We start from the raw sequence: 19,473 nt of genomic DNA, 5'->3' as shown, positions 1-19,473 counted from the left end.
CTCAAGCATTAGTTGGGAAGCAGATGAAAGTGAGTGGTATCTAAAGGAATGGTATGGTTTTAGAAAATTTGATTCTTAGAGGAATTTAAATTTTACTTGATGAAAATCGTTTTTGAAAGGGCTGAAATCATATCCAAAAACACCGTAAATCAAAGGTCCCTCTAAGTTTCAACTAGGAGTTACTGGATGGAGACTGTACATCGCTAGTTTAAAGGACACGTTCACCTTTATAAACATAAGGATTGAGAAAATGCAACAATATTAGTAGAACACATCAGTGAAAGTTTGAGGAAAATTGGACAATCGATGCAAAAGTTATGAATTTTTAAAATTTTTGTGTTGGAACCGCTGGATGAGGAGACTACTACAGCTTGTGAGTCATATGCGTACAACAGTATAAAGAAAATATAAAAGCAAATTCAACATATTTTCACTTTTTTCGCATAATAAAAGAGCAATTGACTTGCCTCTTTCTAAAGGCAGGGGGAATAATATTACCCATAACATTTATCGGTAACGAGTCAGGGGAATGTGTACTTTTTTCAAAAGATGGAATTTTGTGAAATTCTCTTTATATTTTCCTTATATTGTTGTACGCATGTGACATCTGAGTTATTCATACACTGCAGTAGTCTTCTCATCCAGCGGGTACTGCACAAAAACTTCAAAAATTCATAACTTTTGAACGGATTGTCTGATTTTCCTCAAACTTTCAATGATGTGTTCTACTAATATTGCTACATTCTCTCAATCCTTATGTTTATGAAGGTGAACTTGTCCTTTAAGACCATATGCTGCTGGGTGTAGAACACATGATGCTAGGCGGGGACTGCATGTCGCTAGGTGGGGACTGCATGTTGCTCAGCATAGACTAGACTAAGAGCTACTAGGAGGAGACTCTGTTGCTAAGTGAAGGCTCCATGTTGCTAATTGGAGATCGAGAGATGCTTGGTGTCGTTTGATACACTGGTGACAAGACTGGTTGATGTAGACAGAGTGACAAAGAAGATGGAATCTGAGCAAGACGTAAGCAGCTGCACAGGGATAGGGGTGTAGATTTTATTTATTTTTTTTTGGGGGGGGGGGGGGAGGGGAAGGGGAAGGGGAGGGGGAAATTGATGGCTGGTGACAGGCGAGGCCTAGATGGGTAGCCCTCCCCCTTGACTGCGAGATATCTGCTCCTTTAACACCATGATGCTAGCCCGCTGCTCCGGTGGAAGGAGGTTGATCTGCTCCGGAGACAGCTGCAAGACCTGCATAATGAGTGCAGCCTGGATGGAAGAGAAAACATAATAGAAACATAATCATCATTTAATCGAATTCACTTGAAGGAAAATATGGGTCCTTCATTGAAAGCAAAGTAAATAGTGTCCATGATATCGTTACTTTTTAACTTCACAGTAAAATATTACCAATATTGACTAGTAATTTTACAAGTGCTACATGTATTCCTCTTCTATCTATTTCATTAGTTTTATTCAATATATTTTGATGCCACTTTTAGAGTCAGTCTGCCACTTGTCTTTAAATCACTCAATGCCTTCAAGTTGTGTACATATCTACCAGTATCCTCTTATCTACAAATCTACCTATCTCTTGGTTTGTCTATCAATCCATCCATCTGTCTAACTGTTTTAGCTATATCTACATATCCATTGATCTACCCATCAGTCTATCCATCGGTATATCTATCGTTTTGTTACATCCAAACCCTTAAAGTGTATAAAGAATATCTAGATGACAATGTTGGGCCCTGAATTTTACTTTGCTGTATTTGGAATTTCATTATAACCGTGTTCAACAGAAGTGCACTGTATCTACCTATCCAGCCATCTGCCTGCTTATCTATGTATCAATCTATCTATCTATCTATCTATCTATCTATCTATCTATCTAGCTAGCTATATGTCTATTTCCTTTCTTTATTTCTTTTTATCAATGTCTTTCTATTTTCTATTTCTGTGTTCAAACACAACAATCTGGCTGTCTAGATATCTCTGAGTGTGCTGCTATTCAGTTCCTTCATCTCTCTATCTGCCTACACAAAAAGTATAATTCACCTTTTCTTGGTCCTGTTGGGTTGGTTGAGTAGACTGTGACATGTTGATGTTCTGAGCAAGCTGCGACAGGTTCTGGAGAGATATGGAAAAGGTAGGGTAAGAAATTAAAGAGAGACTAATTCAACCCAGTTTCAGTCACTGCATTCCTGTGGTTTGAGCCTGCATTGTTTATTATGAACTGAATATGCATTCTTGGCATTTCACATGGCAGAATACACAAATTATCTTTGTTTGGAGCATTCTGTTGTTCAAACAAAATTGTTAAGACTGCAATATGCTTCCTCCTTGCTAAAATCTATAACCAACTTGTAAATCGGCAGCTCACGTAGGATATTAAAGTACTTGACTTGCACTCATTTCCTGAATCAAAATATGAAATAACAATTCACGTAACAAACAAAAATAATCCCCCCACTTTTACTTTCATGATAGTTTCAAAAGATGTGCAATGCATGAAAATTTCCACAATTCGAAAATTTCCATTTTACACGAGTTCAGCAAGACTTCCTGAAACTGACCACACAAAACAAGATAGAAAGAGAGAGAGGGAGTGAGGGAGAGGGGGAGACAGACTCACTGATGGTACAGAAGGAACATTCCGCTCCTGGTTTCTTGGGTCGGCCATCCTTGGATCGCTGGTTCCACCTGAGGGCCTCCCTCCCATGGACCCCATTCCATGGGGCTCCCCACGGTCGTAGCTTGAGGACCTGGGGTCCCCCCGACGGGGGTCATGGGACACAGAATCCGCCCCAACACCCCTTGGTCCTGAGGGCATCCCACCTCCACGATTCATTGGCATTTCTGAGAGAAGACATAGAGTGAAGTCCTTCAGGTCAATATCAACAACTGACAGTAAACAAGCCTAAAACTGGTGATTAATACAGGACAGACTCAAATATTGATATTTAAACACATCACAACACAGGCATCTGATATTACATTGTAAACTGGTATGTTTCTGACAAACAATGGGTAAAGCAACTTTTATTGATATTTCTTTATATAAGCTATGCATTTCACATGCAGGAAGTGTCTGTTTTAGTAACAGCTATATGATTTTCATTTGTCTGTGCAGAGTTTGTAGAAAACATGTCCAAGCAATCTGTCAAATTGATTCAAAATTGATGAACACTATTATTATACAGTCAACCTCGCCTATTAAAGTCGAATCTATTGGGACCGGCGAAAACACTTCGACTTACGCGAAATTCGACTTCCGCGGAAGTCGAATTTTTCTTCGACTTGTATTTCCAGACAAATTTTCATAATGCAGTGTCTTATTATGTTTTTAGTGGCCGTGAAATTACAGTAGATGGTAGTATTATGTTTTAATTAGTATTTTTGTTTTGTTTACGTTTTAAAAAAGAATCCTGGAGCTCAATTATTGGACTGTGATAAACGAAATGCACTGCACGTAATTTCTGCAAAAGATCGCGAAACGAACGCGGGAGTTCGGGGCGCCGTTATTTGTTTGGGGATGTTTTTACTACGGTAGGAATTTGAATTAGATATATATGTGACCCGCTACAACAAAATGATCCTAAAGTCGGGCGAGGTCGATTATTTGAAAATTGCATGACACAATTCCCTAATCTTTCTGCTTTAAATTGATGTATAACACATCTTATAAAAATAATCGGCTGCGGAGATATCGATGTTTAAAAAAGAGCATGTCGAGACGTCTGGGAAATCACTGTTTCGAGAAAAGCGCCCTAAAAGTTCTCCTTGCGACGCAATCATGATCAAGGGACACGCAAGTCAGTATTCACCTCCGGACAATAGAAGGTAAGCCCTAGCAACCCACGAAATGTTCAAACACAGCGTCGACGGTCTCCTCACTGACCAATCAGTGACCAGGAGGCCAGGAGAAGTGGCTGGGCATAGCGCACCCCGCCAGCACGCAGCAGTCGACTGGGCAGTGTGCGAGCTTCACGCTTCGGTTAGCGGCAAGCAGCAAACTGACCAATGAGATCACTCTGGTCGTTGTTAGGGGCGGAGCCTATGTGTGGCGCTCAATCCAACTGTTCGAACCAGTTTCTGCTTCGTTGAAATGTCAAAAAAACATGGCCCAGAAAAAATCTATTTTTTAGTCTTTCCTTCCATCATTTTGCTTCAAAATTTCGACAGATGATAGAAGACATGTCAGACTCTAATAATATGTCAAATTCAGAAAATCATAAGTTTTGACCAATTTTGATGCTCTGACTTCAAACTCGATTTTCACGGCTTCGACCGTGCGCGACTTTAGGACCATTTTGTTGTAGCGGGTCACATATATATATATATATATATATATATGTTGATAAGGTAGTCCACGTGTTGGCAAGATAAAAAGATAAGTAACAAAGCTGCAACAAAGTTCATGCTGTATTCACCAACGGTTTATTTCTTCACACAAATTTTCGGGCGTCTCGCCGCCCTTTCTCAAGTGTTGATCAACACTTGAGAAAGGGCGGCGAGACGCCCGAAAATTTGTGTGAAGAAATAAACCGTTGGTGAATACAGCATGAACTTTGTTGCAGCTTTGTTACTTATATATATATATATATATATATATATTTTTTTTTTTTTTTTTTTTTAATGAACTTTTCCGCACAATGCGTCATGATCTGGTCGTGATTTGTTTTTGAAACTGTCTTTACTGTCTTGACATAGCGCTTGACCTTCGCCAGACGTGCGCGATGTTCGCAAAATCTTCGTGAAACCTGGAACAGACCCTGAAGCTTCTTCGGAGAATGTCTCGCGCATGTTTCGCGATATTCTCCGATAAATATTTATAATGCAGTGTCTTTTATGTCTTTATTGGCAGTTGAAATACAGTAGACGTTAGCAATACGTATAGTATTTAGTGTTTTTTGTTTTGTTTTGAGTTTTTAAAAATCGAGAAACTTAGTTATTGGACTGTAATAATCGAAATGCGCTTCATGTACGTCTAAGGGATCATTCAACATTTATTTTAGCATCTTCCGGAGCTGAATGTAATTGCTGTTTACTTTCGAAAGTAAAAACAAGCATCCGACATCTATTCTATTTAATCATGGTACAAATATGGTGTTGAATATTATTGTTATTCATCTCCGGACGTATAAGTGACCATTCGACATTTATTTTAGCATCTTCCGGAGCTGAATGTTATTGCTATTTATTTTCGAACCTAAAAGCAAACATCCGGCATTTATTTTATCATCGTACGGAGTTGAATACTATTGTTATTCATTTCCGAACGTCAAAGCAAACATCAAACGGTAATTTCTGCTGCACCATCGAACGCATCATTTCGAAATTTAAAAGCAAACTTCCGACAGTTATTTTAGCATCGTATGGAGCAGAATATTACTGTTATTCACTTCCGAACGTAAAAACAATCATCTGACATTTATTTCAGCATCTTCCAGAGCCGAATGTAATTGCTGTTTACTTTCGAAAGTAAAAACAAGCATCCGACATCTATTCTATTTAATCATGGTACAAATACGGTGTTGAATATTATTGTTATTCATCTCCGGATGTATAAGTGACCATTCGACATTTATTTTAGCATCTTCCGGAGCTGAATGTTATTGCTATTTATTTTTGAACCTAAAAGCAAACATCCGGCATTAATTTTATCATCGTACGGACTTGAATATTATTATTATTCATTTCCGAACGTCAAAGCAAACATTCGACATTCATTTCAGCATCTTCCGGAGCCGATTGTTATCCTTATTCATTTCCAAACGCAAAATCAAATATCTGACATTAATTTCAGCACCGTACGGAGCTTAATCTTACCGTTATTCATTTCCAAAAGTATGAGCAAAGATCCGACATTCATTTTAGTATCATACGGAGTCGAATATTACCGTTATTCATTTCCAAAATTAAAAGCAAACATCTGACATTTATTTTAGCATCTTACGGAGCTGATTGTTACCGCTGTTCATTTCCAAAAGTAATGGCAAACATCCAACTTTTTTCGCGGGCCACCAAAATCTTCATTTCTGAAATTTTGGTGGCCCCGGGCCACCGTTAGTGTCGAGCCCTGTATATACACTGTATATGCCTGTTTGAAAACGCATTATTTATTTAAATAAAAAAAGTCCCAAAATACACTTTAGATAACTCCCAATGCACGTGGAAATTATGTTTGAAACTTAAGATAATGTGTGGGGGAACCTAGGGGGGAAAAAAAGATGCGTGTGAATTGTGGGGTAGCACTCACGGTCTGCACACACATACGCAACAGAGAAATGAAAGGGAAAGAAAGGTTAAAATACAGGAAAGAGAAAATCCTAAACTCAAGACAGTTATCAATCTCCTTGAAAAAATTCTCCAATGAATAATGAAAAATTTGCGTGTTTGCATTTCCGTTGCATGTTTTTCGTTTACATAACTGGCTGTATTTTAGCAAAAGTATACACGCGACATTTACACATAAGCCTACATCATGGGAACTTGGCATAAACTGCGCAAGAATGCGTGTTTTTGTTTTGTTTTGTTTTTTGCTTCATCTTCGAAACACATTCGGATAAAAACTTCCGAATGTTTGATTTTGCCCTTTGCGTCCTTCGCAAATTGTTCGCGTGCTCCGCAAAGTCTCACTGAGTTGCAGATGTTTGCGAGCGTGGCGAATAGACACCTACTAGGGAATTTCAAAATTCTTCAACAGTTGCAATCAAATTCGTAGACAATAACTTGCAGTCAAACTCACATACTGTTTGTATTGTCGGAAGCGGTTTTTGTTGTCCCAAAGACGCTTGCAAACAGAGATTGGTGGCTTGTACCGGATTGTGAGGACCTTTTCTTCTTCCTTTTTCTCCCCAAACCCTGCTGCGCTGCCCGCACATGGCTCGCCTCTACCCTAGTACATGTGATTTATGTTCTTCTCAGCTGGACATCAAGGATACAAGGGATATCAGGGTTAACTTGTATTCGACCCTTGGGAGTATTTTATTACAAAAGTAGTGTTTTTTTCCTTCGTTTATTTATCGAAGAATGAAAGAATGCTTCACTTCCATGTTTGAATGACTACGGGAAAAAAAAAACTTCGACTTGTGCGATGAAAATTACATGTATTTACACAAATCTGGACTCCAAATTATCTTTGACTTAGGCGAAATTCGACTTGTAAAACTTCGACTTGTGCAAGATTATTTTCAAGAAATAAGTAAAGAGAAAATAAGGACTTTTCTGGAGCTTCGACTTGGCCGAGTTTTCGACTTATGCGAGGTCGACTTAGGCGAGGTTGACTGTATTTCCATCCTATCTGGGTGAAGGCAAAAAAAAGAAGTTGTTTGTCTGTCACATACATGTAATATTCCTATGACAAATCAACAATCACAGCTTAATTGCAGATAAAACAAAGAAAGATTTATTTCTTTAAAGAAAAATTGCAGTCTCATGAAGTGATTGTAGAACAGCATCATATATGGCAAAATAAACCAATTAATCTCGAAGAGCTCTTTTTATGTCCGGTACACTGGGGATTGTGGCATATTTACCTTGATTCATCATTCCAGGCCCACTGCTGCTGCTTCCCCCTCCAGGGCCCATATTCATTCGCCCCTGGTCCATGCCACCATGCATCCTAACCTGCCGGCCTGGTCCTGGTCCCATGCCCTGGTTGATGTCTGGGGAGTTCATGCCAACGCCCTGGTTCATTGGTCCCGGGCCCATGCCTCCCTGTGGAGTCATGCCCCGGTTCATCCCCATGCCTTGGTTCATGCCACGGCCCATGTCCCCTGGTCCTTGGACCATCCCACCCTGGGGGCCCATCCCACCCTGGGGACCCATCCCACCTTGGGGACCCATCCCACCCTGGGGACCCATCCCACTCTGGGGACCCATCCCACTCTGGGGACCCATCCCACCCTGGGGGCCCATTCCACGGGGCATCCCACCGTGCATGTTCATATCTTGTGGCCCCATTCCTCCATGCCCCATATCCTGTGGTCCCATCCCTCTTGGACCCATTGGTCCCTGATTCATGGGCCCCTGACTCATAGGACCCTGATTCATGGGCCCTTGGTTCATGGGACCCTGATTCATGGGCCCTTGGTTCATGGGACCCTGATTCATTGGCCCTTGGTTCATGGGACCCTGATTCATTCCAGGTCCCATATTTGGGTTCCTTCCTCTGGTGTTCATTCCCCCAGGGCCCCCTGGACCCATCTGGTGCTCTGGTCTGGGCCCGCCTGGTCCCATCTGGTGATCAGGCCTTGGACCTCCCATACCCATGCTCATTCCTTGGTTCCCTCCCATCATGGGCTGGTTATTCTGGGGACCTGGCCCGGGTCCCTGATGAGGTCCAGGACCCTTGTTCATGCTCTCGGGAGGTACCAGAGTCTGTGGAGCCTCCGTCTGCCTGTGAAGGAGAGTCTGGAGAGAACAAAAAGGGATCCATCAATAGAATTATGTAATATTGAACTTAAAGTGCAGAGAACCCTCACAGCTCAGAAATGCAATGTGAATTTCAACATTATATGTGACCTTGCACCTCAAAACGAACATAAAGCCGCACACACTGATTTTGCATGAGGACTGAAAATAAATGAAATGGGTCAACCTAGCCGAACTTGACTTTTTCATATTTTCTGAAAGAGCGGGTCTTCTTTTACATTATGCTAAAATTTGGTATCATAAAACGGGCAGGAAAGTGTTTTTTTCAGCAGTTTATCTCGAACATTTTTGGTAGAATAGTTTGATTAGGTGTGTCTTTAGAATCCCTTTTTCATTTCTGAAAAACCTTGTCCACACTCTTCACTTTCAACTCAAATAACTTTTTAAGAGATAATGTTACTGCTTTGAAAGTTGGCATTAGTTATGGGCAGAAGGTGTTAATGAGGCATGCTTAATTTCAGTTTAATCTGATAATTCCTTCATTGTTGTAACTTTGGTGGTTTACTTCCTGTTTTTTTGTCCCATTCATCGCACAGCCAGCACGGTTTGGTAAAGATTAAGTGCTTGAATAGACACTGTACTTCAGAGCCTCTTTTCTCAGTTCATTCTTTTCCTGAGTTTGCGCTTTCTTTCCAATATTTAGATAGGTTAGGAGAGTCCATGTGATTTGAGTTATACATCATTTTAAAGCTTAAAGTCTGCTCTTTCAGAATATGGTCTTAACTAAAAATTCATGTCTGGCGATTTTTTGTTTGTTTTGAGGTGCATGGTCACATATACACATTAAGGAACATACACTACAGTAAGCAGGCATGTTCTGAATGAAAAAAACATAATTAATCCTCAGCAATATTTGCTGTCCTCAGAATGAGCAAAGACTATCTCTACTCTGACAGCAGCATATAAACTTCTTTGCAAAAATTAGGCTGAAAATAATTGTTTTCCATGACATCATTTTCAACGACTTTAAAATGCTATCACATGCATAATGGTATGTGCCCATGTATCATTTGACTACTTAGATTTTCCTAGCCTTGCTCCGTAATTCAACATGTATACAGTACATCCTTTTCTCACTTGAGGAAAGACTGTTTGATTGGTCATTTTTCTTCTTTAACCCTAACTAGGCCGGGGGGGGGGGGGGGGGGGGGGCCTCTGAGGCCCCCCCCCCCTCGACGTTCCGCGCGATGTATCGCAATCGCAAAAAGCTATCGCCGCGACGTTTCATGACTTTTTTCTTTCGAGTCTCCCGCATCTTTTGACACCAAATTTGCGACGCCCGGGCGCGTGGTTCCGAAGTTACGCATAAATATGTACATGCATGTCAGACCAAAAATTGCTCAAAAACGTTAATTCGTGTACAATTTCAATGCAAACTGTGCTTACTGGCAAATTTCATAAAAGCATGATTATTTGGCTGTTTTATTGATTAAAATCAATGAATAACATATTTTCTTGTTCGGAGCGATGTCGCGGACAAATTTCATCGAAAAAACAATGAAAAACATAAAGTCGAAAAAACAGAGAAATACATAAGAAATTCAAAAAAACAATAAAATACTTAAGAATTTTTTCTGATATCACAATTTTTTTTTATCACATCTGCTAAGGACACTAAAAAGAATATTTACACAAAAAATGTGTCTGTTTTGAGCTTATTTTTGTGATTTATACCAAATAGTCTGATTTTATGCATCATCATGCATAAATTAGCATAATTTAGCGTAAATGATGATTTTTGAAAAATTAACTTTATGGTATTTTAGATTACATCATAGGCAATGTTTGTGCCAATTTTCGTCGCGATCGCGCGGTCGACGGCTGAGATCTGGAGGGGGGGCCTGGGAGGGCCCCCCCCCCCCCCCCCCCGGCTCTATCAACTACCTAAATAGCCCGGCCTAGTTAGGGTTAAGTAACAACACTTTCATCATGTCCTTGCTCACCACACAAGCTGCAGTCACACGTTAGCCAATGACTGCAGAGCCTATGGTGTACTTTATTGCTATAGTAACTTAAAACTGAATCCACAGACATTACTTCATTATCTGCACCCAACACTCCATACAGTCATGTACAGTCAACCTTGCTTAAGTTGACCTCGTATAGGTCCAACTATCGCCCAAGTTGAAGGTCTATTCAAGTCCCCATCTCTTTATATTGTATCGATTTTAATCCCTCATAAGTCAAAATTTCTCTTGAAGGAGGGGGAATAATATTACCCTTAACATGTAGTCAGTAGCAAGTCGAAGAAATGTGCACTTTATTCAAAAAGTAAAGTTTTGTGAAATTCTCTTTTTATTTTCCTTATATAGTTGTACGCATGTGACATCATACACTGTAGTAGTCTTCACTTCCAGCAGTGACTGCGCAGATACTTAAAATATTCGTAACTTTTGAACGGATTGTCCAATTTTCCTCAAACTTTCACTGATGAGTTCTACTAATATTGCTGCATTCTCTCAATCCTTATGTATATGAAGGTGGACTTGTCCTTTAAGTCGAAGCTATTTCTTCAGTCCTATTAGATTCAACTTAGGCAAGGTTGACTGTACCACTCATGACTTTCAGTCAAGGAGCAGCACTCTCCACTCACCATTGCCACGCTGGGATCCACAATCCGCATGACAACCTGTGCTTGCAGCAAGGCGTAGGCGAGTTGTGGGTTCTGCAGCAACATGTTGCGGGCCTCAACTGGGTTGTTCTGAATGACAATCTGCAACAGCAACAGAGGTCGATTGTTCAAGCATGCAAGCAAAGTGGCCAAACAATCAACATCATATTTTGAGCATCAATTACCATAACATGTCAAACTAGAAATGTTGCTATGGTGACTGGTATGCCTCCGCCATAATGTATAATTCTCCTAATAGGTCTACAGTACCTCTTGACAATGTGTGATGACAGTTTCATCTAATCGGCAAAATATCAAAATGACATGTTATAATGTGTTGAGTGTTCACTTTCCTTGAACTAGATTTAATTGGATGAATGGCTATATTTTCTAAGAGAGCATGTACTTGGGGATACGAGGACTTTTAGTTGACTTTTAACAAAGTGTGATAGTTCTGCTGAATTTTTATTCTGATTCCAATTTCCAAGACACTTTCATTCTGCGTTTTCTGATCATCAATTACATCAAAGTTAAAACATAAAACTTTTACTGCAAACAAATAACATAATTCACTGTTCTTCTTTTCTGCTGGTTTAACTGAGGTCCATTTGCAAATCTCCAATGAAGGTTCTAGCAGTTACGCTTCTATAACGCTCGTCTGACATGCTAACAACCGACATTAAAACACTTTGTCAAACTCCTTTTTTTTTTTACATCCAGATTTGCAACAACAACAAAAAATTATCAATCTTTTTCTCTTAGTCTCTTACCACCTCACTGACAGTTTTGATTCGCAAAAGTAACCATCCTAGAGAAATGCATCTAGTTTATATTGAGACTCTGTCTTTCATGTCTTGATGTTGTTGTTTTTTTGCCAAGCAGTTCTTCAAGGCAGAAATGAGCATGAAATCTCTGCGTAACATTTCTCCAAAGCGACCTGTCACGTGAACATAGCACACGACCTACCTTCATCTGCTTCATGACCTCATACATCTGTTCGGGCGGCAGACTCGCCACGGCCCGGGAGATGGCTTCGGGGGCTTCCTGGGGTGGTACTGGCTCACCGTACGGAGACTACATAAAATCGGGGTTCAGCAGGGGAGAGCAATGTCAATTTTGAGGTCCGCATCCTCATGATCAATTTTATCACAGATTTTTGCATTACATCCCAACATGCATTCAACATTCTATTGGTGCAATGTCATAAAGCAATGACATGCTTGAAAAAGAAACTTGCACATGAGCTGAATACTGTAGAATGACAAACTTCTAAAAGTTCTCTTTTCCAAGAAAGATATCTGTCTTTGGATTATCTCCAGCTCATTCACTGCATTTAAATCTTGAAAAGTATGGTTAGGCAAGCACTACAGAGTACCTAAAACCCAATACCTTCACAGGTCCTTGAGTGGGGTCCTCAATACCAGCTCCGAAACACTTTGTACTTTTGATGTGTGCTTGATATTAGTTTACAATATCAAGACTAACGTTTCCAAGTCACAAAATAAAAATGGTAGGATGATTGTGGGTACTGGACCACCCTGGGAAGGATACAGCTTGTTCTGACGCCAAAACCGACACCCAAACAGGGGACTTGTTTAAAGTTGTAGCACTTGCAAAAACTGGAGTAGCCCATTTGCAATATGATTTGTAGGGTACATATCAATTCAAAGGAATCTGCAACCCCTTGCTTTTCAAGAACGATTACTTACTTCAGGTGGTGGCTGGCTTTGCTGCAGAGCGGCTGTAGCGAGAAATGGGAGAGAACACGTTGGTCAAAAATTCAACAAGCCTCTATAAATGGAAGTGCATTTATCTAGATGGTTCTCAACTCTTGTGTTGCGACAGTTTGACAGTGAAGTCCTGTTTTGAACATTATCCTACATTATATTCTCTGGCTTAAAACTGTAAACAAAGGCATCAGGCCGCAAATGTGAATCATACCAAATACACTTTGGAAAAGTCTTCAATTTCCACTTGTGCAAGCATAGACATTGAGACAAATCATGACGCACTATTTAAAAAAAATTGTGACATAAAGGACATGGTAAGGCCAAGTAATAATAATAAAAAAAAGAAGTTTCTAGCCCTCACCTGCATTGTTCTTTGCTGTTGTATAAAAGAAATATACTTTTCTTTAAAAATGATAAAAAGACATCATGTTGTTTGATTTTTGCTATTTTTAGCTGCTGAAACTCGCACATGCACTGTCTACGATGTACATACAATTCGTACAGTACTGTCCTTTAAAAACGACTTGGTTAGGGTTTGTCGTCTTCAGGGCAAAACTGTTATTTTGGAAATAGAAAAAAAAAACAAAACAACCTTATCTTCCTTTTTTTAAAATGTTAAGACAATAAACTTATTATTATTATTATTACTTACATGTATTTATTCATTTTGTTGTTGTCTTGGTCTACAAGTAACAAGTGGGTAACAAGCTGCAATACACAATGTACAATTTTGCAAAATGGATTTTTCAGAGTACAGCGTATAAATGCCAATGATAGATTACAGAGAAAGAGTAATGACCAATAAATGCTTGACCTGTCATGATCATAACTGATGAGTTAGGATCATACATTTGTATTACATAAACCAAGCCATCAATTTGGGAGTTTTGATAGCAGTCTTGCACCCTTGACACCTGATACTGCTCTCGGATCACCTGATACTCCTACTGTATCAGGTCACCTGATTTTCTCTCTCAATCATCTGTCCACAACCTACGACACACTCACTCTTCAGTTCCTCCCTGTTCTTCTCGCTGGTGGCGTTGTCCACTCGCAGGGATCTCCCGCTCAGCTCGTACCCGTTCAGGTTGCGCATGGCCGAGAGGGCCGTCTCCTGGTCCTGGTACTCACAGAAGCCATAGCCCTTCGGCTTACCCGAGTCGCGGTCGTACACCAGACGGAAGCTAATCACGGGGCCCACCTCTGAGAAGATGTCCTTCAGCTTTTCCTCTGTAATCTCATAGGGAATATTCCCCACTGCAGTATATAAAAGAAGGATGATTAGAGAAACAGTTTTTTTTTTCTTCTATTAGGTATTATTCAAAGATGACATAAAATTTCATAAACTGTTGCAGTTCTTGTTTTGTATTGTTTCTTTCACTGCGATGAAAAGACATCACATGTGCATGGCCAGTGCAAACATCAAGGAGTCAATTGAACCACTGGGATACTCAAGACAAGACACTTCTGGCCTGCATTACAAGAATTGAAGTATAGGCCTATGTACATGGACCAACCAACTCCTCCCTAAAAAATGCCTACCCGGTAAATTTTCATGGGATGAAAATGTGCACAAGAAAGACAAAGAAGCTTGAACGAAAGATCAGTCTGTATCTGGTCATTGGGGGTATTTTCCAGACTGCTTCTGGCTTCACAGATCCCCTCCTAATACCTACAACTTGTACATGTACAGTGTATACAGACCGCAGGCTATCACACTGGCTCTTGTAGGGATGCTCTGCCAGCAGTCGCGCACAGATCAACCACTACGATATATCCAATTTCATACAGCTTTTTTACATTTAAACAAGTTTAACATGACATGACACATTATGCAGCGTTATTTGGGGTAACTTTCTCCCATTGTGCAACCGAAATACTCATAGGAACTAGGTTAGATCGCAGAAATTTGTATTACATCCATATCTCAACATTGCAGTTCACTAGCTGTAAGTCGTCATTTTTAGTCCGTTAGCCAATCACATGCGAGGTACGTGTTTTAATAAAACACGTAAATCTACCTTGCATGTGATTGGCTAACAGATTCATATGTTGAAGAGCTGTTGCAACTGTACCGACGGGCTGATACATGTAGTTGCATCTTTTTGTCACGAAAATTCTACCAAAATGTTGGATAATTCATTAATCTGGTGAGTGCAATGTTTTCTTGAAATGTAGATTTTGCTATACAGGTTTAAATTTGCCAATCTAGGGCTGTGAATTAGATGCAATCGAGAAGGGTGAGGTACACTGTACCTCACCCAATTATCATAGAGACAGTGATTTTAGAGCTTCCCTACAGCGATGTATAGTACAACCTTCCGTCTGTCTCTGGAGGAGAGCTATAACATCAAGAGAGCAATAACGTAAAAAATAAAATAAAATAAAAGACTCTTCCGGACAGACAGATCTTTCTATCTACAAAGATGCATGTTGAACAATCTCGACAGAGGCAGAAAGAGGTAAAATGTCCACACAATCAGTAAACCATCGACAGTTGGTTCCAGAGTATTACTCAAAGTACGCTGTGCCTTTGATGGACGACATAAACTGGAGAGGACATACAAAATATTGTACATTTGTATTCCACTGATCTCCATTTGTGTATTACATAGTATGGACGTGAATGCACACCAAGTGTACACTATCCAATCCTGCCTTTAATACCAATGCTTACTTGGCATGCTTGGACCTACGTCTAAAAAGTAGGTGAATCTACTCATTGAACTCTTTGCCGACGACACCAAACTCTACTCTGTAGTAAACAACAGCAGTGACCACACAGCCCTGCAAAGAGATCTTGAAAACCTGAACAAATGGGCAGACACATGGAAGCTACTAGGTGTTTCAAAAAACATTTCCCACTTTTGATCATTAATAGTTCAAAAACTATTCATCCAATGAAACTGTCATTGATATGAGTAATAGCTGGATAGTGTACAATTTGGTTGAAGGTAATTTGGACGTGAAAGCATAAAACAGTTACATTAAATCTAAGATTGATTTTGAAGTAAGGTTTCAGATTTTGGTCAAATTTTAACCCTCTGTACAAAAATTGAACTTCTCACAGGAACCAATGATGTGTATGTGAGTGTGTGCTGACAATGGCCCTGAACAATGGACATGCCTGAACCAGCTGTTGACTAGACGTCAGTCTCGCGCTCCCTGGCACATGAATGCTTAATCAATAATTCATGTGGATTGCCCTGGGCGCTGCTAGTCTGAATTCATGCACGGTAAAGTGGTTGCAAACACCGCATTTCATTCGAGCTGGCACTCATTTTCAAACTTTGCTTCACATATTACTAAATTTGGGATATAAATAAGCATAAATGATCTTCAGTTCCTCATTTTAATACAACTGTCTAGTAATTAGATAGTCTGACAAATTTTTCGCTTTTTCGATAAAAAGAGATCATTTTTGGTAAAGAGTTCAGCAGCATTTATCATTGGGGCGATTTGTTTCACAGTAGATTTATTTAAGGCTCCATATACACAAGTGTATATATACTCTAATTGATTTTCTTTGCTTCCTGTCACCACGTTTACGATAGAACAGAAGGTATTCATTGTAATTTCGCGACTCAACGACAGTATCGACAGGCGTTTGACTTTACACAGATACTGCCAGAGGCTGAATAAAGACTAGTTGTGATAGTGGAATTTCTCATGAATAAATAATGAAGCATTCAAACCCTGGCCATTGTTCAGGACCATTGTCAGGGTGTGAACCACACACTCCCATACACACCCATTGACCCCTGTGTAAAGTGAAATTTTGTACAGAGGGTTGAAAATAGAGCAAAGTCTGGAACCTAACTGTGAAATTAATCATGGATTTCATGAAATTGATTTATGCTTTCATATCTAAACCACCTTCAACCAAATTGCACACTATTCAGCTATCACTCATATCAATGACAGTGTTATCTGATACATATTTTTTGAATTATTAAGAATCAAATGTGGGAAATGTTTTTTGAAACACCTAGTACCTTTCAATACAGACTAATGCAATGTGGTTCATTATGGGAGGAATAACCTATGCTTCGACATGACAGTCTTACATCTCAAGGTCCCTTCATCTCATCTTCTACCACTGAGAAGGATTTAGGTGTCAGGTTTGACAACTAGCTGAAATTCTCAACTCATGTAGACAACAGCACAGCAAGTTCAAATCATAAGATGGGAATCATCAAACGATTATTTTCTTCACTAGATCAACGATCATTCACTCAACTCTACAAATCTGTAGTACGCCCATCACTTGAGTACTGCTCCCAGATCATATATGGCACCCTTGCTTGAAAAGGGATACACAGAAGATAGAGAAAGTCCAAAGACGAGCAACCAAGTCAATATCTACAATAAACTCAGGAATCTCACATATCCGGAGAGACTAGCAGAACTGAAATCACCTTCATTGAGTTACTGCAGACACAGAGCAGATCTTATTCAAACGTTCAAGATTATGAATGGGCTGGAAGACATTAGACTAAGTTGAACTTGAGAACTGACAACAGGCTAGAGGACATACATGTATTCACCTGTATTCACCTGTCTTGTCGGGCTTCTGGAAAGACAGAAGTCTTGTAATGCCCTCCCACTTTCAACAAGTTTCCACTGTATGTCAACCTGATGCTTCGTCTATATTGCAGTAATGAATGCTACTAATCCATGTAATTATTCGTCTGAGTATGAGAACTTATTGTACTTCTTGGATAGGAAGGCATCTATTTCTGACTTGAATCTGTTGACTGTAGTTGCTTCTACGGCTGAAATTGGCAGCATGTTCCAATGAGTTACTACCCTGTGAGTAAAATTATTTTTCCTGATGTTCAGACGTGCATGCTGTTTCTGGATCTTTGAATTATGGCCCCGAAGGGAAACTTTCTCTTCCTTTGTCTTGAGGAGCTTAGAACTGTTGGTGTCAGCGAAGCCATTCATGATTTTGAAGACTTGGATTATGTCACCTCTGAGTCTTCTGTAGGCAAGAGTAGGCAGTTTCAATTTCTCTAATCTTTCAGCATAAGACAGCATAAGACAATGTATGATTTAAGTATACAAGGTGAGGAAGAACTGATGCAAAACTCCAAAAGCGATCAAATGTCTTCTTACAGTGCATTATCACGGAATGGAATAATCTCCCGGATTATGTAGTAAACAGCACATTACTCAACTCTTTCAAATCCAACTTGGAGAAAGCATGGAAGTCAAAAAAGGACAAACACAACCCCGAACAACAATTTTTATGCCCATGTTCTCATTAGACCGCACAGCACAGAAAACAAAAGTTTTTAATAGTCACGGCATCCAGATGTTGGAGCAGCAGAGGGGCAAATAAGTTCTGTATAATGCCCACAACCAGGTAAGTTTAACTACAGGCTGTAGGTATATTATAAGGCCCTGTAACGTTAACATTTATTTTATGAATATGATTTCAGTGGCTCCATACATGAACTCCATGACAATGGCACGCTTATTTAATTTGCGTACTGCATGGTTCCTCATCAAACTTGTGTCAGTGACAACGAAATCATTTCAATTTAGAAGTACAGTGTAAATTAAACACAGCAACCAGGCGACCAGCCCTTTCTTTGAGCTCACCGAAGACAGACCGGACTGATCTATCAGCAGCAGACATTTCACAGCGTTCCTCCGGTATCAATTTAGATTCTTGATGATGTTTTTTGTACTGTTTTACAAGCCTTGCTTAGCAGAGATAAAGCTCCACACCATGACACTATCTTCGTTCGGAGCAATACACGTTACCGTTCGCGTTCGTTCGCGTGCAAAATTCATGCGAAGCCACATGCACATATAGAATAACTATGCGCCAGTTTTTGTCAAACTTGCGTGAAAGAGCGCCAGCTGTTGATGCATTACGATTACTTGCATGGCAACTTCGCTACTACCCTCTATGCCCTGTAAACACTAAACTCTGCACGTATCGCGTATTTACTTAGCAATCTTTCAGTGATCGTCTGATTTGGTAAGTAGTGAGGTTATATTTCGTGAAAAATCTACCCTAAATGATACATCCAATTTTCTTTGTGGTTAGGAAACTCTTTATCAATTTCGAAACCGGTGTGTGTGTGCTAACTTGAGACAAAACAACTGAGGAAAGACCAAGGGGTTTTCTATTAGTCCCACACGTGTTTATATTTGCTGTCTAGACTTATTCTATAGTGTAGTGTTGTGGTGTCTGCCATGATAGAGAGAGTTTCAATACTCTCTTCACTCAGTCTAGAATCTAAATTATCTAGATCTAGAATCTAGATGCCATATATCTAAATGATATAGATATAGACTCTATTTACTTTGCTAACGTTAACGTTAGAGGTTATTTTTGTTCAGAAGCCAGTGCTACAGTAAACTTACAAGTCAAGTGCTATAGAGTAACTGCGTCAGTAAGCGGCCGTGCAGCCGTTCGCGGCAGGTACAACATACAACGGTAATATACAGCTAAACACAGCATTGCACTGTTACATGCACACTACACATATACTAACACACTAGCAATCAACAAAAACCAACCGATAAAATGGGCACGATTTCTGATGAAAGTGAAATTTTCTCACCTAAATGACAACATATCGCATCCAAAATGAAATTTTCGGTACTTCTTAACATAACAGTTAAGAAACAATGGTCCAAGAAACTGGATTTTTTGTCGTTTTCTCGATGTTCA

General features: G+C 39.8%; 1 protein-coding gene across 1 annotated transcript; it reads right to left on the bottom strand.

The window, feature by feature from the left end:
* Window positions 1-1,115: 1,115 nt before the first annotated feature.
* LOC139717532 (uncharacterized) lies at window positions 1,116-18,560 on the bottom strand. The gene is made up of 9 exons (XM_071629036.1): window positions 18,390-18,560; window positions 13,791-14,039; window positions 12,762-12,793; window positions 12,019-12,126; window positions 11,035-11,154; window positions 7,544-8,420; window positions 2,638-2,861; window positions 2,061-2,132; window positions 1,116-1,271 (listed from the first exon to the last, which is right to left on the bottom strand). Exons 1-9 carry the CDS (start codon window positions 18,424-18,426, stop codon window positions 1,140-1,142), a joined length of 1,851 nt encoding a protein of 616 aa, XP_071485137.1. The 5' UTR covers window positions 18,427-18,560; the 3' UTR covers window positions 1,116-1,139.
* Window positions 18,561-19,473: the final 913 nt, after the last annotated feature.

This window comes from Diadema antillarum, unplaced genomic scaffold (genome assembly GCF_040938485.1).
Source record: "Diadema antillarum isolate AM-2024a unplaced genomic scaffold, OU_Dant_1.0 scf00000076, whole genome shotgun sequence".
Lineage (NCBI taxonomy): Eukaryota > Metazoa > Echinodermata > Echinoidea > Diadematoida > Diadematidae > Diadema > Diadema antillarum.
This window is presented reverse-complemented; position numbering and strand designations above follow the sequence as displayed.